At 44.5% G+C, this 25,807-nt stretch overlaps 1 protein-coding gene across 2 annotated transcripts in view; it reads left to right on the top strand.

The window, feature by feature from the left end:
• The window catches only part of fmn2b (formin 2b), a 60,730-nt gene that overhangs the window by 19,435 nt on the left and 15,488 nt on the right, over nt 1-25,807 (top strand). For both annotated transcript variants that reach the window (XM_041973170.1, XM_041973168.1), the window contains exons 7-11: nt 6,709-6,850; nt 7,054-7,141; nt 11,975-12,036; nt 12,539-12,630; nt 20,932-21,061. In XM_041973170.1, the coding sequence (XP_041829104.1) occupies nt 6,709-6,850; nt 7,054-7,141; nt 11,975-12,036; nt 12,539-12,630; nt 20,932-21,061 (514 nt within the window). The remainder of the gene's footprint in view (nt 1-6,708; nt 6,851-7,053; nt 7,142-11,974; nt 12,037-12,538; nt 12,631-20,931; nt 21,062-25,807) is intronic.

Raw genomic sequence — 25,807 nt, 5'->3', positions numbered from 1 at the left:
TATGCTCCCTTACATACATAAACAGCGAGCTCCATTTCAAACGTTGACATTCGTTTGTTGTCCTCATACTTCCATATCTCTTTTGCGTCGCCAAGGTTATTAAGTCAGTTTTTTCACTAGTGGGCAGTGCTAATTTCAGAGTTCATTCTAATATGAACTGTTAGCTGATGTCAGTTTCAGACACTGTTTGGCAGCGATAATGCACCAGTATAAAGTTGTTTCCAACCACCCAACCAGCCCTAAAACACTTGCATATCTTTTCTTCAAAAGCTTGTGCAATTTCTATAGTTCTTTTCCTCATCTTCATTCTTCTTCTGCTTTTTTGTTTCCTTACTGTTCCTCTTCTTATCTGGTTTGTTTCTTTCACTGTTTGCATGTCAGCGACTCTGCTCAGCACTGCCCGGGTGATTTCTGGTGGTGTTGCTCTGTCTTCTGCGTCAAGAGACGAATAGCTAATTTCCCTGAAAATGGACCAAATTATGTATGTAACCGAAGCAGAAGATAGACCAAACTGTCTGTCCATCTGCATATCCGTCTTCTGTGTAAAGCATAAATGGACCTTTAGTGGTTCTTCTGCGTATGTGGTAAACTGGCATTAATTTTACTCCCAAATGCCTCCCATGTTAGATGCATGTGGCAGGTTAAAAACCCATGTATATTTTTTAGAGAGAAGGTAAGCCTCAACACGGTCCTTTTCTACATCTTCAAATGTGCTTTGCCACCTACAAAATTTATTTCTTCATTTGACCACAACTGCTTCACTGGTCTGCTGGTCCTCTTTGTGATTCATTGTTTATGCAACCCAGTACAAACTTGCTATCTGCAAAGAATGTGATATTGTCTGTTTTCTGTCTAATTTCCTCTTGGATTTGGTCTGCAGTTTCAACAGCTAGAGTTCTAATCTGTAAATGGTGAGTCCTGCCAGAGGTGCCAGTTTGGCTTTGTCAAATAAGAAACTGACTTTGACAAGACCCTTTTTACTGCTGCAATTGCATTTACTGAGGCATCAGAAAAGATGCACAACTCTGTCCTTGGTCTTTGTCAGTGAGAAGGAAGTGTAAGTGTGAGGAACATTTAGCTTGTTAAGAAGTCGCAGCAAGTCTAGCCACCTTGTCCACTTGCCCTTGCAGGGCTGAAAAGATGCCCTTTTTGTCAGAAGTTTTCTTTTATATATTCTTTTATATATACTGTGTACTGTATGTGCCTCACTATGTTGACACGATCAAACACCCCTTATACACACATGCACGCGCACGTATGCCCGTTTCGTTTCTTTGGCGATGTGATCACGCAAAGCGGGCGCCAACGAGGGCTTCGTTTGCTCCTAAACTAAGCCTGACACCAAACTATTTGTCCCTGTTGAAAGGTTTTTTTCACACTATAAATGAGCATAGGTGGCGGTTCCACACGCTCTGCAAAGTGTCCTTTTTTTAAAACTAAACACCTGCCCCTTAAAATGTCTGTGCACACCACTGCCCTTGTCCATCAGCTGTGGAAAAGACAGATCATCAGTGGAAGGTGCAAGCTGTTTATCCTTTTCTGATCTTTGGAAAAACAGTTTTGCTTGAAACCTTGACCAAGATCCTCTTTCATCTTGAGGACAGAAAGTTAGGATGATCATTATCCATGTACCATGTCTTAAACGTGTACACTTACCTTAAAGAGTGAGCTCCATTCAAATACATATCCCCAACAATGATCCATCCAAGTCACGTTTCTGGGAACATGGAGAATCATTTTGACCATTACACTGCTGACGTACCTTATGTACTTGAAGAATGTCTCTGGCCTCAGGAGCACCACAGCATTCATCCAGTCTGGTCCAGATTAGGTTCAGACCAACTCTTGTTGGTCATCAAGTTTGATCAAGCCACGTGAAACCAGCTGACTTCTTGTCATAAATTCGGTCAGTTCTGCAGTATGGTCTTGTATATCTGGACTTAATGGAGGGGTTAATGCATGTTCGGGCATATCAACTTGCCGCTTGGGTTTCATCTTCATTCCACTTTCTATTGACTGTCACTGATAATGAGAGTTGACTGGTTGATAGGTGTGCTTCTGATTTCCAGCCTGGTCCAGCCCGTAGTGGTGAGAAAGTGCCTGAGGTGGACTTGGGGAATCATTGATTCCCTGGTCTAGAGTATGATGTTGTTGTTCTGAAGTCCTGATTGTAACTGTTGTCTGATATACGTGTATCAGGTTCCTGTCGTTCTTCCGAATGACTGCTAAACTCTTGTTAAAGCTTCTTGATGTAATCTTTCACCTTGTCACATGAACTTTACATGTTATGTAGAGACTTAAAGTCCGATAAGCTTCCCTTAGAACTTAGTCTGTGGCAGCAGCTTCCATGATGACTGCTTTGGCAACTGCAGTCTCAGCTTCTTTGTTCATGCTGAAGTGCATCTGACTAAGATGAGCCTTTTCAATCTTAATCTGCATTTCTTTCCTACTGAAGGTTGCCCTGGCCTTCGCTGCTTCTGCTTCTGCTTCTGCCTCTGCACAAGCTTTAGCAGCTGCCATGTTGACAGATGACTGGCATGAAAGTGATGAGTGTGTAGACTAGACATGTGACTCCTGAGAAGTCAGCTATCTCCGTTTGTTTTCTTTATTGGGTGATTGCTTCACTGATGAGGCTGACTGCTGAGAGGCTGCTATACAAAACAGAAAGCTTAACTCGTTCCTTTAAGAAGTCTCTCAATGAACAGGCCATGTGTTGTACTTGGCAGGAATTAATTGAAGAAGAGGTAAAATTGAAATACACAATAACATCACACTTTTATCTTTTCTACACTGGACCACTGCAACTCCCTTTATTCTGGGATTGACCAGTCTCTCCTCCACCGTCTACAGCTGATCCAGAACTCAGCTGCCGCCCATTAATGGGGACCAGACTGTGGGAGCACATTTCTAATGTCTTTTAAAATTTTACTTTTGACTTTTAAACATTTAAAGGTTCTGGCTCCTCCCTATCTGTCTGAGTCCCTGCACTATCACTGTCCTTGTAGAGCTCTGAGATCTGAACAACAAAGGCGGTTAGTAGCTCCCAGGACCCAACTCCTGACTTGGAGAGACAGAGCTCTTTCCTCAGCAGCCCCCTAAATTTTGGAATGGTCTCCTTCCTGTGAGGTCTGCCAGAACCTTAAATGAATTTAAATCTCTTTTAAAAACTCATCTTCTCACATTGGCAGTTAACTTCAGAGAAAGCCATCATCAGGTCAGGCTTTGTACAATCTTTTCTCTTTTATTGTTTATTTTATTGTCATTTGATGCTATTATTTTGTTTTATTTAGTATTTTTACCTGTGCAGCGCTTTGGGTACCTCTTGGTATGTGAAAGCACTATATAAGTAATGATTGATTTAATTTGATTTGCTGCGCAGCTTCACCAGTTTTGCCATCTATGGCCTGCCTGGCCAATATGGTGCTATTACAATCAGCCCACCCTCAGAGAGTCACAGAGTGAGTGCCCCACTGCCAGTTTAAACCACTCCCATTGTGTTGTCAATCCTGAGCAACACATGACAGTTCTTTAGGGGTGGTAGAAAATGCTTCAGAGCTCGGAAAACTGTTAATACCTCTAGTAATTTATATGGGCAAGACTGAGCTTCAGGGGCCAGATGCCATTCATGGCTTTCCTCTCAAACACAGCCCCCCTCCATGTCAGAGATGCATTAGGGTCCTCCTCATAACCACCTTTCCCAACATGACCTCAGCGGTAAACACTTTTGGATCTCTGCAATAACGCAGAGCCTGCAGACACTTGGGGGATATTCTCACGCTCCATCTGTGATGGCATCTGGCATCCAGGTGCAAGGGGGACACCCAGCACTGAAAATCCCACATCATCCGCAGTCCCTGAGGAACAATTGATATTACAGAGGCCATGTGTTTTCCCTGCAAAACTATAAGAGGTTTTTTCACTCGCTTTCAACAGAAAAGCTAATAAAGAGACAGTTTATTTTTAGGTCCAAATACTCTTATTTCTGAGTTTTATTTCTTGCCGTGATTGACTGAAACCCAGGCCCAATAAACTGTGTAACAAGTTCAAAGTATGGGCACACACGCAAGAAAATCCTCCAAATATGCCAGAACTCTGAGGCCCACCACACGAGAGGGATTCAGGGCTGTTTCGACACACTTGATGAAGACCTTCAGGGTGAGTGACAGCCGGTCAGATATGTCGGATATGGTGATGAACAGTAGTAAACGCCAGAGGAATGTACATGCGCGCCATTCCTCAGCTCTGACAGCTAAAGGACCTAGGATGCTGAAGTTCAAACCTGGAGCAGCAGCACCCTCGTCTGGCAACTGGACGAATTTTGATAATTACTTTTATTTTCTGATGCCTGGTTGCGGCAGTGGAAGTTTAAAAAAAAAAAAACATGATAAGTTCTTGTCAGTTTTGAACCACTCATGACCCGTCCCTTCTGAGCTGGCCTCAAATAGCACAGATTTGATGCGTGCTGCAACTGGAAGCCAGTGGAGAGCGATTAGCAGCGGAGTGACATGAGCTCTTTTGGGCTGGTTGAAGACCAGACGTGCTGCTGCGTTCTGGATCATCTGCAGAGGTTTAACTGAGCATGCAGGCAGGCCAGCCAGTAAGGAGTTGCAGTAGTCAATGCGTGAAATGACCAGAGCCTGGACCAGGAGCTGGGCCATGTGTTCAATCAGGTAGGGTCTGATCCGCCTGATGCTGTAGAGAGCAAGATCAAGCAACCGAGGCAACATGGTCCTTAAAGGTCAGCTGGTTGTCTACCATGACACCAAGATTCCTGGTAGAAGACGTAGGCACAAGCGTGATGGAGTCAAGCTGCACACTTATCTGTGGCGGTAAAGAAGGATTGACTGGAAAGACAATAAGTTCGGTCTTGGACAGATTTAGCTGAAGGTGGCAATCCTTCATCCATGCAGACATATCAGCAACATGCTGATACTCACATTGAGATAGTTGTGTCGTCAGGTGGGAAAGAAAGAAAAAGCTGAGTGTCATCTGCATAGCAGTGGTAGGAGAAACCATGAGACCTAATGATGCACCGAGTGAGGAGGTGTATAGTGAAAAGAGAAGAGGGCCAAGCACCGAGCCCTGAGGCACCCCTGTTGTCAGCCCATGTGATCTGGACACGCCCCCTCGCCAAGATACTTTGAATGATCTCCCTGTGAGGTAGGACATAAACCACGAGAGGACAGATCCTGAGATGCCAAGCTCTGAGAGTGTGGAGAACAGTATATGATGGTTGACCGTGTCAAAGGCAGCAGACAGGTCCAGCAGTATAAGGACTGAGGATTGACCAGCGGATCTGACAACCCGTAGGGAATCAGTAACTGACAGGAGAGCAGTTTCAGTAGAGCGACCTTGCCTATAGTCAGACTGATATGGATCTAACAGGCTGTTGTCTTGGAGGAACTGTGAGACCTGACTGAAGACGGCATGCTCTAGTAGTTTAGACATGAATGGAAGCAGTGAGACCGGCCGGTAGTTTCCAACCTGGGCTGGGTTGAGTGTGGGTTTCTTCAGCAGCAGGTAACCCGAGCTTGCTTGAAGGCAGAGGGAAAGACACCGGATTTAAGAGAGGAGGTGATAATATGGGTTACTGCAAGTTTGATTGTAGGTAAAATGCTCTGCAGAATGTCAGAGGGAACAGGATCAAGAGGACAGGTTGTGGGTTTTGAGTTGACTAGAAGTTTAGAGACTTGGTCCTCATTTAGAGAACAGAAGGAGCAGAGTGAGGCACCAGTAGCTGGTTTGGTAAGGCTGAGTTGGTCAGGGTCAGTGAATTGGTTACTGATGGTAGCAACCTTTTCAGTGAAGTAGGAAGCAAACATTTCTGCAGTCAGCACAGTGGGAGGCTGAGCAGGTGGTGGAGATAGAAGAGAGTTAAACACCATGAACATGTCGTGCGTAGGGAGCATTGCGGATCTTGTTCTGATAAAAGGCTATCTTGGCCGCCTTTAGGCTGGATGTGAAAGTTTCAAGTTTTTGCTGCTACTCAGACAAGTCAGTGTGTTCTTTTGATTTGCGGCACTTTCTTTCTGCAGCCCTGAGTCCGGCGCTGTGCTCCCTTAGAACCTCTGTGAGCCATGGACTGGGAGGGTTTTGTCTGGCTGGTTTTGACACCAGAGGACAGAGTTTGTCCAGAGAGGAGGCGAGAGAGGAGCAGAGTGTTTCTGTAGCCTCATTAACAGACAGTAAGGAGAAGTCTGAGTGGGAAGGGAGGGTAGAGTAAACCTCATCAGACAGCTGTGTAGGTCTGAGGGATCTCAGGTTTCTGCGGTAGGACGCCATTTTAACCAGGAAGTGGTCTGAAAGGTGCAGCGGGGTGACGGACAGGTCAGCTGTGGAGTAGTTTCTGGTCAGCACCAAGTCAAGAGTTTTACCAGCTTTGTGTGTTGGAGGAGTCTGAACCAGTTTGAGATTGAAAGAGCAGATGAGAGCCAGAAAGTCAGTCGCTGTGGTTTGTCAATGTGAATGCTCATGTCTCCCATGACAGTTAGTGGTGTGCCATCATGTTACATTTTACAGTGAAGGTTGTTGCTTCATACATTAAACCTAAATGATATGGTTGATATTCTGAATGTCTTCTAACATGTAAACAGACGGTAAAACGTTTGTGTTTATCACCCTCCTGTGACTGCAGCTGTCATCATAACATAGGTTTTAGTAAAAGTTTCGTTTCTAACTACTCATATAAAGTATTGCTGTGTTTGTCAGGGAGTCCTCATCGCTGGTGTGGGAGACTATTGAGGAGCCCGACGTGGACTTTAATGAGTTTGTGGAGTTATTCTCTAAAACAGCTGTGAAGGAGAAGAAGCAACCACTCTCTGACACCATAACCAAGTCCAAGGCTAAACAGGTGTGTTTCTTATTTAAAAAAAATATCTGGAGAGTTTAAAATGTGTTTGGATCAGATGGTGAAAATACATGTTTAGATTGATATCAGCAACTAAACTCTGTAAGATAAACCTGTGAAAAACCAGTTAAAGAAACCAGTAATTCACCCTGACTGTGAAACAGGGCATGCTCTGCTCTCTCACTTGAATCAGATCTCTTCGTCAGGTTGCAAAGCTCCTGAACAACAAGCGTTCTCAGGCTGTAGGAATCCTCATGTCCTCGCTGCACCTCGACATGAAAGACATCCAGCATGGTGAGTCACTCAGTCATTCTACAGCTGAAATCATATCCAGCTGCCGTTTATCACATTATGCTGCCTGTTAGTGGAGTTTGATAAAAGTCAATCCAGCTTTATTTATACAGCTTAAATTCAAAAGTCCAATTCAGTCCAATTCAGTGTAGTCCAATTAAAACAAATCCATCCACATTAGTTCAATTTATAATAACTGCTCATGTAAACCAGTTTATAAAATAATGACCTTGCTAAGGAAACCAACGGATTGAATTAGATCTTCTCTTTGATTTAATCCTCCATCCTGAGCTGCATGAGGAGACAGTGGAGAAGAAACCACCATCAGAACCAAGACCAGGAAAGAAAACCTCCATCGTAACCAAGACCAGGAAAGAAAACCTCCATCAGAACCAAGGCCAAGAAAGAAAACCTCCATCAGAACCAAGACCAGGAAAGAAAACTTCCATCAGAACCAAGACCAGGAAAGAAAACCTCCATCAGAACCAAGACCAGGAAAGAAAACCTCCATCATAAGCAAGACCAGAAAAGAAAACTTCCATCATAACCAAGACCAGGAAAGAAAACTTCCATCAGAACCAAGACCAGGAAAGAAAACTGTCATCAGAACCAAGACCAGGAAAGAAAACCTCCATCATAAGCAAGACCAGGAAAGAAAACTTCCATCAGAACCAAGACCAGGAAAGAAAACTGTCATCAGAACCAAGGCCAGGAAAGAAAACCTCCATCATAAGCAAGACCAGGAAAGAAAACCTCCATCAGAACCAAGACCAGGAAAGAAAACTTCCATCAGAACCAAGACCAGGAAAGAAAACCTCCATCAGAACCAAGACCAGGAAAGAAAACTGTCATCAGAACCAAGACCAGGAAAGAAAACCTCCATCGTAAGCAAGACCAGGAAAGAAAACCTCCATCAGAACCAAGACCAGGAAAGAAAACCTCCATCAGAACCAAGACCAGGAAAGAAAACTTCCATCAGAACCAAGACCAGGAAAGAAAACTGTCATCAGAACCAAGGCCAGGAAAGAAAACCTCCATCATAAGCAAGACCAGGAAAGAAAACTTCCATCAGAACCAAGACCAGGAAAGAAAACTGTCATCAGAACCAAGGCCAGGAAAGAAAACCTCCATCATAAGCAAGACCAGGAAAGAAAACCTCCATCAGAACCAAGACCAGGAAAGAAAACCTCCATCAGAACCAAGACCAGGAAAGAAAACCTCCATCAGAACCAAGACCAGGAAAGAAAACTGTCATCAGAACCAAGACCAGGAAAGAAAACCTCCATCGTAAGCAAGACCAGGAAAGAAAACCTCCATCAGAACCAAGACCAGGAAAGAAAACCTCCATCAGAACCAAGACCAGGAAAGAAAACTTCCATCAGAACCAAGACCAGGAAAGAAAACTTCCATCAGAACCAAGGCCAGGAAAGAAAACCTCCATCGTAAGCAAGACCAGGAAAGAAAACCTCCATCAGAACCAAGGCCAGGAAAGAAAACCTCCATCGTAAGCAAGACCAGGAAAGAAAACCTCCATCAGAACCAAGACCAGGAAAGAAAACCTCCATCAGAACCAAGACCAGGAAAGAAAACTTCCATCAGAACCAAGGCCAGGAAAGAAAACCTCCATCATAAGCAAGACCAGGAAAGAAAACCTCCATCAGAACCAAGACCAGGAAAGAAAATTTCCATCAGAACCAAGACCAGGAAAGAAAACTTCCATCAGAACCAAGGCCAGGAAAGAAAACCTCCATCAGAACCAAGGCCAGGAAAGAAAACCTTGTAGAGGCAAAAAGTTACTCTGTCAAGGATGAGGAGTCTGGTTCTGAAGTGAAGAATGATTACAAGTTTATTGAACACAGAATTAGAATAGAAAGAATAGAAAGAATAGGATTGCAATCTGAGAGACTGTTCAGAGGTCTGACAGCACAGAGATCTGAAGAGAATCTGATAAGAAACACACAGGCAGCATCTTTTAAGCAGAATGATCACTTCACAGCACATCATATATCTTGTAAGATAAAAACAAAGAGACTGTCTGTTCCTCACACAGGATTAGACACTTATTGAGCACATAAACAACCCCAGTGACATTAAGGCAGGATGCCCTGCTGGGTCATCCTGAAGATATCTGGCTAGTATCCAGATAAGTCACACAGGTCAGAGTGAACTGCTCTAAGGAATGCATCCACTTACGATAGCAACAGGCTACTCAGTATTAATCTCTGTTACCAAGAACTTAAACAATCTGTTTACCTTGAGAGTGATCAGTATAGCACAATACTAAAGGGAATATATGAAATTTCCACAACAACCTCCATCAGAACCAAGACCAGGAAAGAAAACCTCCATCGGAACCAAGACCAGGAATGAAAACCTCCATCAAAACCAAGACCAGGAAAGAAAACCTCCATCAGAACCAAGACCAGGAAAGAAAACTTCCATCGGAACCAAGACCAGGAATGAAAACCTCCATCAGAACCAAGACCAGGAATGAAAACCTCCATCAGAACCAAGACCAGGAAAGAAAACCTCCATCAGAACCAAGACCAGGAAAGAAAACCTCCGTCAGAACCAAGACCAGGAAGGATGCCACTCTTCCTGGACCGGTTGGGGGTGGACAGGACAGGAAAGAGGGTCATGCAGCAGCAGAACTCTAATCTAGGGATTCCTGCTCAGAAAGAAGAGAAACAGAAATGAACGTGTCATGGTGCGGAGGAGGTGAGGAAGTGGACCCAAATGCAGGACTCAGAGGCAGGGGGCACACCGTGGTGACGACAGGAGCTAGCAAGTCAGCAGTGGACTAAAGTACCCACCCTGGAATGCCATCAGGTCCTGTTGCCTTCCTGCAGCTCCCTCTCCTCAGTGTCCTCACGTCGTGTTCTGTAAGGGTGAGCGCATGTACCGCTCTGGCAGGAGTCCTGACAGCTGCAGAAGTTAGCATGCCAACACCAGCAGAGCTAGCGCCAGCCTCCATCCGAGCATAAAAACTACTCAGGTCTTCAGCCAGAGCAGCAGTTTCCTCCTGTAGTCTGTTATAGTTTGCAGTCCCTGCCTCAGGCTCCTGGAGTCGTGATGGTGGGAAAACTGTGACTCCACTCAGTCTCTCTACCTCCTGTGTGACCTCACTTTGTAGTCCTCCATCTTGCTGATGAGAAGTCCTGAGCTTCCTCAGTGCTTTGTGGATAGATTTGTCCACCATGGCTTCTGGTTCGGGAAAACCTGGACAGTCGTCATGGGAACGACATTAGGGCTGGGTTTAAAATATTGATTTATTTTTAATGAAATAAATCCAATATCAATTCCTAAAACATGGAGATCTGAAAATCAGACAGAAAGATGAGTTTCCTAGATTCTCTCAGCAGGTGGAGATGGAAGCATCTTGCTCCAGGGAGGAGCAGATGGAGGATTTCTCCTGCTCCAGTGTTAATCCGATAGCATGGCAACATGCATGGCTAAACAAGCTGAATCTACATCATTGCAGGCAGCAGGAATTTGAGTCGTATTACAGCTTTAAATGGATCCAGTATTCTTTGTAGGTTTTATTACCATCAGCACGTATCTGAGGTTCGAACTTTCAGCATGTTTAGAGTGACTCCGCTGAACGAAACGCTTCATCACCCAAATTTCCCTGAGGGCTCTCTGAAGGGATTAATGAAGTATTTCTATTCTATTCTATCAAGACATTTAAAAAGTCCTGAGTGTTTCCATCACAGCTTTTCTGGGAAAAACTGGATTGTTCTGGTGTTTCAGAACTGCATGTAGATGTGTCAGATCAGATTACTACAGATATCTGATTACTCCCTGATAGCTGAGTTTGATTGTCAAGTAAAGGCACTCAGTGTTTAATAAAAAAATAAAAGTGGAGCAGTCGTACGGTGTCTGGATGATGCCACAACATCTTGAGAGGCATGGAGAGTAAAGAGAGCAGACAGGAGCCCAGTGCATCATGGGACGTCCCCCAGCAGCCTCGGCCTCTAGCAGCAGGACAAGAGGGATGGATCAGGGTCACCAAGCCAGACCTGCTATAAGATTTATCAGGAAAGAAAGTTAAACTGGGAGCTGGTTCCACAGAGAGGGGTCCAGTAACTGAAGTTTCTGCCTCACGTTCTACTTTAGAACCCTTAGGAACCCCCAGCAACCCTGCGATCCGAGAGTGATGGAAAAAAACTGGAACTCTGAGCTCTTTAAGATCCCGTGGAGCATGGTCACTAAGAGCTTTATACACGAGGAGAAGTTAAGTAACTAGTAACCAAACAGGTATGTAAAGCCAAGTGAGCTGAACTGCAGGATCTGCAGGGTTAAAGAATCTGGAGTTAAACACGATGAGCTGGAATATTGTTTCCAAAAATGCTTCATTTAGACTCACTTAAAACATCCTGTTGAACGTTTTGACACAGACTGGGGTTACAGTGATGTAATGAATATGGGCTTTTAGAATTTTTATTCAGTTTTATGTGCAGGTTTGAGGAAATGTAGAACCCCCTCTTCAGGTTCACAAACATAATTCAGCATCAGAAAATAGCCTTAATCACTATGTAATTATTCTCTCTCTCTCTCTCTCTCTCTCTCTCTCTCATATATATATATATATATATTGAATTATTATTTGAATAATTGAATATTTGTTAGATTTGATTAGGACGGAAGCTGAAAGAACAATTAAAGGGAAAAGAAAGTGGAAAGATATGAATCTGTAATGTTTCGGGACTTTATTTTTGTATCCTCTAATGACCTGAAAGGGTGGTAAACTGAATTAAACTGATCCAAGCCTAACCCTGAGTGACAGAGACGACAGCTATAAGCGTTTACTGCTTTGTCTCTGTCTCTGTTTTCTAGCCGTCTTGAACCTGGACAACACTGTGGTGGACCTGGAGACCCTTCAGGCGCTGTATGAAAATGTGAGCTGCAGACTCTCCTCAGTCAGCTTGGAATGCTGCTCAGGTTTCAGAGCAGAACTGTGTTTGTCACCATGAAAAGAAAACCTAAATCCTTGCTTGGTGGAGTCTTGTGGAGGACAGTTTTTTTTCTTTGTTTTTGGTTATGACTTGTCACAATAGCAACACGTGTGAAAAGCAGGCACATGTTGAAGTACATACCTGAGCTCGACATTCATATGGTACATTTGAAGTGGCTCTCTGATATGTTTTAGCCAGGTTCTATAAAGAACTTTACAAAGTCTTTGTCATTCACTCACACTCGTTCACCAACATTTACCTGATGTTTGTCCTCCAGGACATCGTCCTCCTCATGACCTTCATGACTGAGGACCATTACAGCCATTTCTCTCTCAGATACTACCGCAGTTAAACACAGCTAACAACACCATACATTTTCTGTTGTTCTGATGGTTTGTTTGGATTATGGAAGACGTGGGATGAATCTCTTGTGTCTGTCCTACAGAGGGCCCAACAGGAGGAGCTGGACAAGATTGAAAAGCACATGAAGACTTCTAAGGACAAAGAGAATGCCAAACCTCTGGACAAACCTGAACAGTGAGTGATTCATCCTCCATGTCAGCCCTTATGAACAGGTTTATTCTCCTCAAAAGAGACATGACCAACCCAAACAGAGAAACAAACACAGGTAAACAGTACTGTACTTTGACCCAGTACCTTCATTTATAGCCCTTTTCATTGAAACCGTCCTAAACTCCAACTTACAATAAAAACAATGTATTTATCATTTCAATTCACTCACTAATTTTCAGTTAACATTTATTTATCATGAGGAGACACAACTGGTTTTACACAGATGGGAACAAAACAGGAAAAAACTTATTTTGTATTCCTCTAAATAATAATCTTTTGATAAATAATGTGTAGGAGACACGTACAGGTGAACACGAGGAGCACAGTGCACTTGAGTGTGTGTGTGTGTGTGCGCTGCAGAAGCGGTGGTTCACGGGGGAGTGGCCGTGTGTAAAGGTGTGTAAAGGTGTGTAAAGGTGTGTAAAGGTGTGTAAAGGTGTGCACCCACCTGTGACACAGATGAGAGAGGCAGGTTTGGGTTTTGTTGACCGCTACTAACTCATTCATTCATAATTTTTATATCTGTTTAAATCGCTAGTTTTCCTTTTTCCATCCATCCTTGCTGCGCTGTGATAGCTCTGTGCTGTTATTAATAAATATCCATTCACCTGGGAACAGGTAGGCCTGAACATATGTTTGTGGATAAAGGAATCCACTTGGACTGCAATGTATTTTATAAAATGAGGACAATGGACGCTGGTTGTGTTGGCGCACTGATGGTGGCCCAAGTTCTTCGTGCTTTATTTGATTGTGATGTTGGGACTTTCTGGCATAAATACATGGCGGCTGGTTTGTCTAAAGCAGGGCTACTCAATTCGGTCCTACGAGGGCCGCAATCCAGCAGGTTTTCCATGTATCCCTGCACCAACACACCTGAGTCAAATTAGGTGGCTCTAACAGCCAATCAGGTTCTACACAATAACTCATTAATTTGACTCAGGTGTGTTGGTGCAGGAATACATGGAAAACCTGCTGGATTGCGGCCCTCGTAGGACCGAATTGAGTAGCCCTGGTCTAAAGTCTACTGCTTGTGGAAATGTTTGAATTGTGACTGGGGTGACTGGGGTGGGAGGGGTCAGCCACAATCTTTTTGGCACGCCTCAGGGACCTGGCAGTGATGAAGTCCTCGAGGGAAGGCAGGTTGCAGCCAATCAGCTTCTCTGCCAAGCGAATGATACGCTGCAGTCTGCACTTGCCCTTGGCAGCAGCGTACCAGATGGTAATGGAGGAGGTGAGGATGGACTCAGGGATGGAGGTGTAGAAGTACACCATCATTGTCTTTGGCAGTTTGAAGTACATTATCTGCTGGGCTTTCTTGGTGAGGGAGCTGATGTTCAGCTTCTACTTGAGGTCATGGCTGATGATGGTGCCCAGGAATTGGGCTGCACAATTAATCGAATTTTGATCGTGATCACGGTTTTGGAGGCCACAATTAAATGAACCTGATCGTCAACGATATTTATATTAAAAACGCGGCTCTGCTGCTTCTCTGATCACACACATTCTCAACCTGTAGTCTGCCAACACCAGGGGGCGAACGCAAGGCCAAGACTTCATGAAGCTGCCTAAAGAACAAGGGCGCAGTGGCGCACCCTTTTTACAGTCAGCAGCTAGTTGTACTCAGTGTTGCCAATGTAGCGTCTTCGTCGCTATATTTAGCGAGTTTTCACTCACCTCTAGCAATTTTTTTATTTTTATTTTTTTCAAAAAAAGAAAAGCGACAAATCTAGCGACTCTTTCTGGTGACATTCTAGACTTTTAGAGACTGACGTGAAAGAGCGTACAGTTTACTTTTCAATGAGGAGGGGGTGCTGTGCCGACCCCTCCCCATCCAAAGCACTCAGAAGAGGCTTGTTCCTCAGCAGCAGAGCTGCATTCAGAGCAGGAAATGATCGCCTCCGTTTCATGACCAGGCTGAAAATGAAACGTAATGAATGAAACTGCTGCTGGATGATCCCGCGCTGGCTTACTGTCAGATATTAATGTTTATCAATGAAGAGTGAGGACATAAACATTAAAAAAGTTAAAAGTGTTTTTGCTGTTCTAAACATTTTTAGGTTGTCTTTTCTCACAACATCCCTCTCCACGGTAGCATCCATTACTAGTGATGGGATGTTTGGCTCTTTTCAGAGAACCGGCTCTTTTGTCTCCCAAACGGCTCTTGATTTAGCATCTGTTGTAGCCCCATAATTTACATTAACTTCTCCAAAATGAATGGTTGATGTATTTGTTGCATTGTTTATCATCTATTCTAATTTAAAGTTTAATTTTTAATTTAAAAAGTATTGCCACATTGTTTGTTTATAATTGGTGCAATAAAAATACATGTTTTTCCAATAAATATAATCGTGATTAATAATCGTGACTACAATATTGATCAAAATAATCGTGATTATTATTTTGGTCATAATCGTGCAGCCCTACCCAGGAAGCTGTGTTCTTTCTAAAGTCTACAACCAACTCTACTGTCTTAAGAACTTAGAGCTCCAGGTTATTGTGACTGCATCAAGACACCTGATGGTCAATCTCCCACCTGGAAGTGGACTCATCCCTACCAGAGATGAGTCCAATGAGGGTGGTGTTGTCCGGAAACGTCAGGAGCTTGAGGGCATGCAAAGGAGCTGGTGAGGAGCTGCCAGCATATTGAGTCAGACGATATGTGAAGGCGAAGGCTCTATTGAGAGAGCACTATGGTGATGAGCGAAAGGTGACAGCAGCATACATGGAAAGAGCTCTGTTATGGCCCACTATTAAAACAGAGGATGTGAATGCCCTTCAGGAGTACAGCCTCTTTCTGTGCAGATGCTGTAATGCTGTGGAAGATGTGCAGTGTTTAAATTATCTGGATACACCCATAATTATGTTGGAGATCATCGAAAAACTGCCCTACAAACTCTAGAACCGCTGGAGGTGCCACGCATGTGACCTGCAGGAAAGAGAAAAACGGAAGAGCAAGGTTTATGGAAATTGCTAACTTTGTTGAAAAACAGGTGAAAATGTTGACAGACCCTATGTTTGGAAACATCCATGACTCTGCTCAACCAAGCAAGTGAAACCTTACCCTCGCTCCAGTGTGAGAGGAACCAGCTTCGCTACCACACTGAATTGTGTGGAGATAATAGCTCGACCTGTGAACAAGACCAAGGACAGGAAATTACAGCCAAGAAGATCTGCAGTAGAGGACACACATTATGTGTGCGCGGTTGGAAAAAATGGCACACAAGGAAAAAATTGACTTCCTGAAGGAAAATGGTGTTTGTTTTCGGTGCCTGTGCATAGACACATTAGCAAAAATTGCAAAAGGAAAAGTTCCTGCTCAAAGTGTGGCCAAAAACATCACACTGTGCTCCATAAGGACAGTGTGGCAATGGCAGAACCAGCTGAGAGAAGCATCCAGATGACAGTGGACAACACCTTGGTTTCATTGGGTTTACATGGGCAGGAGCTTCCTATTGTGCCAGTTCAAGTGAAGGCAAAGAAGGGCAATAAAATCATTCTCATGTATGCCTTCTGGGACCAGGGAAGTACGGCAGTGTTCTGTACTGAGAGTCTGAAGCAGAAGCTTAATTTGTCTGGTTAGAGAGCCAACATTCTTTGACCATGGGGCAGAAGAAGCTGGTCAGTAGCTACATTGGGCCAGAGCTGGAGGTGGCAGCACTTGAAGATGACTCCTTCATGGAGTTACCAAAAGCGTATACTCAGTTGTCAATGCCAGTCCACATATGATGTGGACTGGATGTGGACGTGAATATAGGATGAAGGTGCCTTTTTGGGGCAACATCCTCTCCAAGCTGTGCCAACGTCGCCTTCAGGAAATGCTTTCTATGTAGATGACTGTTCGGTGTCAGCTGCAACAGAGGAGGAAGCACTGAACCTCTGTCATGAGCTCATGTCTCTGTGTGCTAAAGGAGGGTTCTATTTGACTAAGTGGCACAGTAATATATCTCCGGTGCTTAAGACCATCCCAGAGCCCCACAGAGCTGAGGGCACGAGGTGGTTAGCTCTGGAGCGGGATTTTGTACCCATGGAAAGAGTGCTGGGTGTGGAGTGGTGTATCAAGTCAGATGCCTTTAAATTTAAAATTGTATGGAAGAATAAACCACTCACCCATAGAAGCATCCTTTCTACTGTCAGCTCTATTTATGACCTTCTGGGTGTGCTCAGTTCCCTGGTTCTGACAGCAAAAGGATCTTGAGGGAATTGAGCATGAGGAGTTGGTTGTGATGACCCCATACCAAAGACTGTTTCCAAAGAGTGGCTCGAGTGGATGCAAGCGCTCCACCTGCTGGACAACTTTGAGTTACACAGATGTTTAAAACTTCTGGAATTTGGAGACGTCGTTACCGCAGAATTACACCATTTCTACGATGCTTGTGAGGAAGGCTATGGTACAGTCACTTACCTGTTGTTACAGAATGAGCGCCTCCAAATTCACAGTGCTTTCTTTATGGGAAAAGCTTGTGTTGCACCACTAAAGACAGTTACAATTCCAAGAACTGATTGTTGCAACAATGGCCAGTCATATTGACTTCCTGTGGAAGAAAGAGCTACACATGAGTCTTCAGGAATCTGTGTTTTGGACTGGTAGTGCTTCTGTGCTGAAATACATCATTAACCAAAGCTCCAGATTTAAGGTGTTTGTTGCCAATCATATTTCGGAGGTACTGAAATCATCTCACCCTGCTCAGTGGAGGTACATGGATACAGTTTCAAATTCAGGAGACGCAGCATCCAGAGGGGTCAAAGTGGAGGCATTTCTGAAGGCCTGACTCTGGTTAATGGGACCTCCGTTTCTTCGCCAACCTGAAATAGGATGGCCTGTGAACCTTGAGCTATCTCTCCCAGGAAGATCCAGAGGTGAAGAAAACTGCTGTTGTAAATGAAGTACAAACTCACCTACTACTCACCCACCACCACTACTCACCTAACCCAAAATTATTCCTTTTGGATCAAATTAAAGAAAGCTGTGGCAAGGTGGCTGAAATGCAAGGAATGGTTATGGTCCTGCAGCAGGAAGAGGAAAAACTTAACAGCCAGTCATAGCAAAGGGAGCATGCAACAGCAGAGAATTATCCAGTAGGAAATGTACATATTTAAAAGTGCATCTGTCCCGGGATGTCCTATAGTGGAGGACATTGACAAGGCTGAGTTGGCTATAACTCAATTTTGCCAGAGGAAGAAGGAGCTTTTGCGTCTGAAAAAGGGACAAGAAAGGCAGTCATCTCTACAAGTTATGTCCAAGACTGGAGGATGGAGTTATGCGTGTGGGAGGTTTGCTCAGTAAAGCAGCATTCCCTTAAATTCTAAGTATCCTATCAATCTGTCACATGATCTTCGTATTTCTACCCTGCTGCTGAGAAATATCCATCAAGACGTAGGACACAGTGGCTGCAACCACATGTTGTCCAAGTTCAGGGAATAATACTAAATGACAGGAGTAAGCATTGCTATTAGGAGAATCTTGTCCAAGTGCACCATCTGCAAAAGACTTAATGTTACTCCAGTTTCTCAGCAGATGGCAGACTTGCCAACAGAACAACTCAAGCCTGATGAACCTCCATTCATTTGTGTAGGAGTTCTTCAATGTGAGGAGGAGTTTAGTGAAAAGATATGGTGTCATATTTATCTGTCTAGCATTGAGAGCTATTCGCATTGCGGTGGCACCTTCTTTGGATACTGACTCCTTCGTAAATGCTCTGAGGTGTTTTATATCCAGAAGAGGACAGGTCCGCGAGCTGCGCTCTGACAACGGGGCGAATTTTGGGGGAGCAGAACGAGAGTTAAAAACAGCAACTGAGCAGTGGAGCCAGGCACAGGTGCATGACGTGTTACTCCAAAAGGGTATAAAGTGGACATTCAACCCCCCTGCAGGGTCACATCATGGAGGAGTGTGGGAGAGGCAGATTAGATCTGTGAGGAAAGTCCTGAACTCCACCTCCACCGCCCATCACTAAGGCCTCTACAGATCCTAATGACCTGGAACCATCTGCTACTGCTTAAAAATCAGCTTTCATTACAACCTGGAGGGTTCCAAGCAGCAGACCTGTACGCACAGAGAAGTTGGAGACAAGTTCAGTATATATCTGATCTTTTTTAGAAAAGTGTGCCTCTGTTACAGGAACGACAGAGATGAACTGGGGTCCAGAGAAATCTTGTTGTAGGAGGTCCAGTTCTGCTTATGGGCAGTACCGCACCTCGTAATTCCTGGATTATGGGAAGTGTATTGCAAACCTTTCCAGACCACAAGGGATTTGTTCGTCAAATTCGGATTAAGACTAAAACCAGTTGTTTGGACAGACCCATATCCACGGTCTGTTTGTTGCTGGAGGCAGCGGAGGGAGCATGAGGACGTTGCTGACCTCTACGTTGGATTTTTAACCAGTCAGTTAAAGAGATGATCAGAAGAAGGAATATTTGGAGAATATGTTTGTTCATGGACTTTGTCATTTTGCAGTTGGAATTGGTCTGATGATTTATTATGTCTCCTACTGTATTTTAAAATATGAATTATAATGTGAGAACTAATAAATAGGGACTGGTGTGTAGGAGATTAGATGCACAGTGCGCTTAAGTGTGTTTTTGTGTGTGTGTTGCAGAAGTGGTGATTCATGTGGAAGTGCGTGTGTGCATGTAAGGAAGTGTGTAGAGGTGTGCACCCACCTGTGACACAGATGAGAGTCAGGGTTGGGTAGTAGCCATAATTTTGTTGAACGGTACTCACTCATTCATTCATAATTATTCTTTATCTGTTTCAGTTGCTAATTTTTGTTTTTCCATCCATCCTTACCGCGCTGTGATAGCTCTGTGCTGTTATTAATAAATGCACCAAAATGCAGTGTTGGATCTTAGCGGATCTGTTACTATAGCCTCCTGGCTATAATGACAGAGCTGCAACCCGAGGGCCCAACCGTATACTCTCAGCAACCAAAATGTTTGTTCTTGGCAGCTGCAACACAATAAATAAATAAATAAACTGCAGAGAGAAAAGAGAGATGATCTGGATCAGAGAGATCTCTGGTAGAAAGAAAATAAATGTGTGAGCAGCTGGAGGAGCAAAGAGCCTGACAGAACCCAACAAACTTCCACCTCTGATTTGAAATGGTCTGGTGAAATAAAGCAGACACACAGATTCCCAGCGTCATTCCCAGCATCATTCCCAGCATCATTCCCAGCGTCATTCCCAGCGTCATTCCCAGCATCATTCCCAGCATCATCCCCAGCGTCATTCCCAGCGTCATTCCCAGCATTATTCCCAGTGTCATTCCTAGCGTCATTCCCAGCATCATTCCCAGCATCATTCCCAGCGTCATTCCCAGCGTCATTCCCAGTGTCATTCCCAGCTTCATTCCCAGCTTCATTCCCAGCTTCATTCCCAGCATCATTCCGAGCATCATTCCCAGCGTCATTTCCAGCATCATTCCCAGCTTCATTCCCAGCTTCATTCCCAGTGTCATTCCCAGCATCATCCTCAGCGTCATTCCCAGCATCATTCCCAGCATCATTCCCAGTGTCATTCCCAGTGTCATTCCCAGCATCATCCCCAGCATCATTCCCAGCATCATTCCCAGCGTCATTCCCAGTGTCATTCCCAGCATCATCCCCAGCATCATTCCCAGCATCATTCCCAGCGTCATTCCCAGCATCATTCCCACCGTCATTCCCAGTGTCATTCCCAGCATCATCCCCAGCATCATTCCCAGCGTCATTCCCAGCATCATGCTGGAAATTCTCACCTGTCTGTCTCAAATGGTTCTGGAAGTTTTGACCTGTCTGTCTAAAGTGGTTTGGGTAGTTCTCACATTTGTCTAAGGTGGTTCATAAAGTTCTTACCTGACTGTCTTAGCTAGTTCTGGAAGTTCTCACCTTTTTGCCTCAGATGGTTCTGGAAGATCGCGCCTGTCTGTCTCAGATGGATGTGCAAGGCTTTACCTTTTTGTCTTAGGTGTTTCTGGAAGTTATCAGGCCTGGGTGAGGAGAGTAGAGTCCAGTTGAGGAGAGAAGGATCCAAGTGAGGTCCATCTAAAATTGAGTCGGTCCTTAGTTTTCATCAAGCTAAAAAAAAAAAAAAAAAAAAGAAAGTTTTATTGTGAAGTGAAATCATGTGAAATCTGAGCTGTTATGGAGGTTCATACTGCACTGATGTCCAGTTATAATCCACCTTATCAGATTACAGCTGAACATCTTTACCTGGTTGGACTCACTGATTTCAGAATTTATACTGATTCATGCGACGACTGAAACAAGTCTTCATGTCTGGTGTTGCAGGTTTCTCTACCAGCTCTCCCTGATCCCAAACTTTTCTGGAAGAGTCTTCTGCGCCCTGTTTCAGTCCAGCTTCTCTGAGTGTGTGTCATCTATCACCAGGAAACTAGACACACTGCAGAGGGTGTCCAAGGTAAGCGAGACAACACAGCACAGGATGCTGGTTTTTCTGTCCTTCAACACAGTTTGTGGGTCAGGATTTAAGCTGATTTAGAAGAAGCAGCAGCTACATATTCAGCACATCAGATCCCAGAAGGAAACAACTTGAGAAACCAAATGGACGATGAAACCTGGATGTTGGAGCAGAGACTCTGATGAGGATGCAGCTGTCTGCTTAGTTTTTTTTTTTTAGCCTCCTTTATCCCTCTCTTCTGTAACATGTTATAGATAGATAGATAGATAGATAGATAGATAGATAGATAGATAGATAGATAGATAGATAGATAGATAGATAGATAGATAGATAGATAGATAGATAGATAGATAGATAGATAGATACTGTCAGGGTTTTGGTTTGTGTTCTTGGTTTTTGTAAAGTTCATGGTTTAGGTTCTTGGTTTCTTTTATTTAGGGTTATGTTAGTTCTGTGTTATTTTCTGCTTCCTGCCTGGCCTCCTGCCTTCTTAAGCCTGCATCTGGGTCCTCCCCTCCACTGCATCGTGTTTACTGTGTAGTGGATGTGAGGAATTATCCATGATGGAGATCAGTTGGTTCAGGGACCTCTTGTCTTTGTCTCCAGGTTGTGTCCAATGATCTTAACAGCCTTATGTATTAGTTTATTGATCCTGGTGCTGATGCTGCTCCCCCAGCATCAGTAGCATACATGATGGCGCTGGCCACCATAGACTGGAAGAACATCTCCAGCAGTTTGCTGCAGACATTAAAGGATCTGAGCTTCCTCAGGAAGGAGAGTCCTCCCCTTCCTGTACACAGCATCTGTGTTGATCCTCCAGTCCACAAAGTTGTTCAGCAGCTCCCTCTATTCCTCCTCCTGCCCACTTCTGATCCATCCAACCACCGCAGATTTGTCAGAGTATTTCTGTAGATGGAACGAGTCAGAGATGTATTTAAAGTCAGACGTGTACAGGGTGAAGAAGAGTGGTGACAGGACCGTCCCCTGAGGTACTCCCATGTCACCGACCGCCACATCAGACAGGAAGTTCCCCAGCCGAACAAGCTGAGGCCTGTCTGTCAGACAGTTGGTGACCCAGGAGATGGTGGACATGGTAACAGGTGTCATAGTCATGGGTTTGGGTGAATGTTGGGTGGAGGTACTGCCAGTGTTGGTGCTGGGGGGAAGGGGTGGTGGCAGTGCTGGGGGGAAGGTGGGAACTTGTAGAGCTGTGGATGGGGGAGTGGAGGAGGCTTTCTGGGGGCTGTGGTGTGCTGGGGGGTGGTGGTTAAAGTTTAATGTGATGAGATAGCTGAGGAGGTGTGAAGGCAGTGTGGGGGGCAGCAGGGGATCCAGAGCTGAATCTACTGAAAAACACATTCAGCTCATTGACTCTGTCCAGGCTGGTATCCTGCTGCTGCGGGCCTTTGGTGTTAAAGCCGCTGTTCTTCATCCCGGCCCACAGGTCTCTGGTAGTGTTCTGCAGGAGGGAGTCTTCCAGCTTCTTCCTGTAGGCCTAATTACACCTCCTCAGCCCCACCTTGAGTTCCCTCTGAATCCTCTTTAACTCTTCCCGATCTCCTGACCTGAAGGCTCACTTCGTCTCATTGAGAAGATGCTTCAGGTTGCTGAAGATCCTGGGCTTGTTGCTTTTACAACACAGTGCTGCTGTACCATCAACAACGGGAGCAAGCAGATATGTCATTATCTGCGCATGGGCTACGTCTTGTTCTAGCTCTCCAATCATTGTAGCGCCCCCACAGCCTTGTAGTATGTACTACAGCGGCGGTTTTATGTGATTGGTGGAGCCTTCCTCCTAGTTTTCACACTATTTTCACACCTGAACTGGCTTTGGTGCCGTGTGGACATAGCTTTAGTGGAGCCAGGCATCCTTTGTACCACAGGAACCAACCACACCAGGTTGTGGTCTGATCTTCCCAGCAGGGGGGGAGGGGGAAGCTGTGTAGGCTGCTGCAGTGTTAAGGCCTATTTATGCTTGATGCAGAAGACAGTTTCGTCATACGTCGCCGCCCTAATACTTCCATGCATCTTTTACGTTTCCATGGGTACTACGTTAGTTCATCCACAAGTCGGCAGTGCTGAGTTCAGAGTTCACTTCTGCATTTTGACCCTGGTTGGTGGCATTAATGCACCAACTGCATGTAGATGCATGTAATGTTTAAAATAGTTTACAACCATCCAAAAACAACAAAAGAAGAAAACCACAAAGAAGATGCAGTTTCTCTCAACTTCTTCTTCTTCGTCTGACTTCTACTTCTTCGGGTGCTTTATATTTGGTGGTTCTGCATCATCTTCCTGTGTATTCTTCTCTGGCTTGTTCCTTTTATCGGTTAGTGTTAACTTAACACTGCCCCCATGATTTCCGGTGGTATTGCTCCATCTTCTGCGTCAAGCGATGGATAGCTGAGCTCCCTAAAAATGGACCAAATTATGTGCATAACCAACGCCCTCTGTGTCTAGCATAAATGGGCCTTAACTGTCCCTTGTGGTGCAATCAACATACTGGTGGAAAGTTCAGTCCAGTGTGACTCGATTGAAATCTCCAGTGATGCACAGAAAAGCATCTGGGTGTTTAATCTTTAGCTGGGACTGTTGTGTGAAGCCTTCACCTTCAGGACTAGTACCTGCACTGTTATCTGCAACATGTGTACTGGAACCTGAACATGAGAAGGAACATTATGTTCAGAAGTGAGACCGAATTCTTCAGGGGCAGCGTGGCTCAGTGGGTAGAGTGGTCATCTTGTAGCCTGAGGGTTGCCAGTTCGATCCTTGTCGAGCTCATGTCGAGGTGTCCCTGAGATGAGCCTTGCATGGCAGCCTCCGTGAATGTGTGTGTGAATGTGGTGTATAATGTAAAGCGCTTTGGGTATCATTCAAGACCACAATCAAGACCACAATATGTTTGATTGTGGTCTTGATTGTACTTCAGGAACTTCACTTGTGCAGATCATACAAATTGCAGTACAACTGCCTGTTAAGGACACGCTGCTACATAATCACCAGATTCCAATGGAGATAGCCAGGAGCTGAGTCAACATCATTACCATTGACATGCAGGTCCATGTCTTTCCAAATAGAAAACCATGGATGACAAAAGAGGTCCAGCTCTGGACTGGAAGCAGTACAGCTTGGCCAGACTCAACCTCTGGAAAAGCATTAAAATGGCCATGGGGGCCTACAGACAGAGGATCGAGGGCTACTTCTCGACTGGGGACACTGCACGTGTATGGCAGGGCATCCAGCACAAAACAAACTCTGGGAGCAGCAGAGAGCCGCCTGCAGGGAACAACACATCCCTGCTAGAGGAGATAAATAACATCTTTGCCATGTCTGAGAGACCATCAGATGATGTTGTACCATACAAACCAAACAAGGCTGATGACACATTCACCCTACAGACATACGAGGTTGAACGTGTCCAGAAATCAGTTCATGTTAAAAAAGCAGCAGGTCCTGATAAGATTCCAGGCAGGCTTCTCAGGCAATTTCTCACCAGCTCACAGAGATTTTAGGACATTTTTAATCTCTCCCTGGTGCATGCTTCTTGGGGCATCTGTAGACTCCCATCTTGGACCAGCATCAGTATGCCTACAGGACAAATAGATCCACAGAGGATGCCTTAAACTCTGCTCTCCACATTGCGATGTCCCATGTGGAGGAGAAGGGAGTATATGTAAGGCTTGTATTCATGGATTTTGGCTCTGCTTTTAATACTGTTGGGACCTGGGCCTTCATGAACGTCTGAGTCTGTAGATCAAGAACATTCTGAAAAATCACTCACAAACAGTGAGACTTAGTCACCATACCTCCCCTGTCCTGACACTTGTGCTCAGCCCTGCCCTGTACTCCCTCTACACCTGGGACTGCTCACCCATGCACCTGACCAACGCCATTATAAAGATGTCTACCTGTGCACATTTGTGGTTGTGTGTGGAGAGTGTGTAGTGAAGAGCTTTTAAAGATTTTGTTGTAATATTTAATGTAATAACAATAAAATTATTTATTTATTTATTTATTTATTTATTTATTTATTATTATTATTATTATTATTATTATTATTATTATTATTATTATTATTATTAACAACGCTGGTCCCCACAGAGCAGGTCTATCAAAGACTACTTCCAGAGGATGGAAGGTCCTCAACCTCCTTGAACACTATCTATTGGTATTGGGTCATCTGTTGGTAAAATAGAGACCAACACAACCACACTGATGAAGGATACGGGGTGAACAATGGGATGCCATCCACAGTAGCGTGGGACCAGACTGGAGACCAGTATGAGGAGGAAGTACCAGACTGGTGGCCGGCATGAGGAGGAGGTACCAGACTGGTGACCGGCATGAGGAGGAGGTACCAAGCTGAAAACCAGTATGAGGAGGAGGTACCAGTTACGAGAATTAACTTTTTAGTAAAATTTAGTAAATTACTGCTTCTTGGTTTGATTTCAGTAAAGGACGAGTTATGTATGATGTTTTGCTGTTTATCGGCGGTTGGATTGACCTCATCTTAGTTGCTGAGGACCAGAGGATTTGTTTTGTTATCATTATGTTCTGATACATAAAACACAAAGAAGGTGTATTTTGTCACGGGGTTTGGCTGGGGTTGAGATTTCCCAGCCGTCCCTGGATTTCCTGATTCTGCCTGCCCCCAGTTTGGTAACTCTGTTGTTCTGTCGTTTGGATTTTTCTGGAACTCAACCTAGAGCTTTTACCAATCAACCGACAACCTTGCCCCATGCTAAC

This window comes from Melanotaenia boesemani, chromosome 21, assembly GCF_017639745.1.
Source record: "Melanotaenia boesemani isolate fMelBoe1 chromosome 21, fMelBoe1.pri, whole genome shotgun sequence".
Lineage (NCBI taxonomy): Eukaryota > Metazoa > Chordata > Actinopteri > Atheriniformes > Melanotaeniidae > Melanotaenia > Melanotaenia boesemani.
Note: the sequence above shows the minus strand (reverse complement) of the source record. Positions and strands in the feature narration are given on the sequence as shown.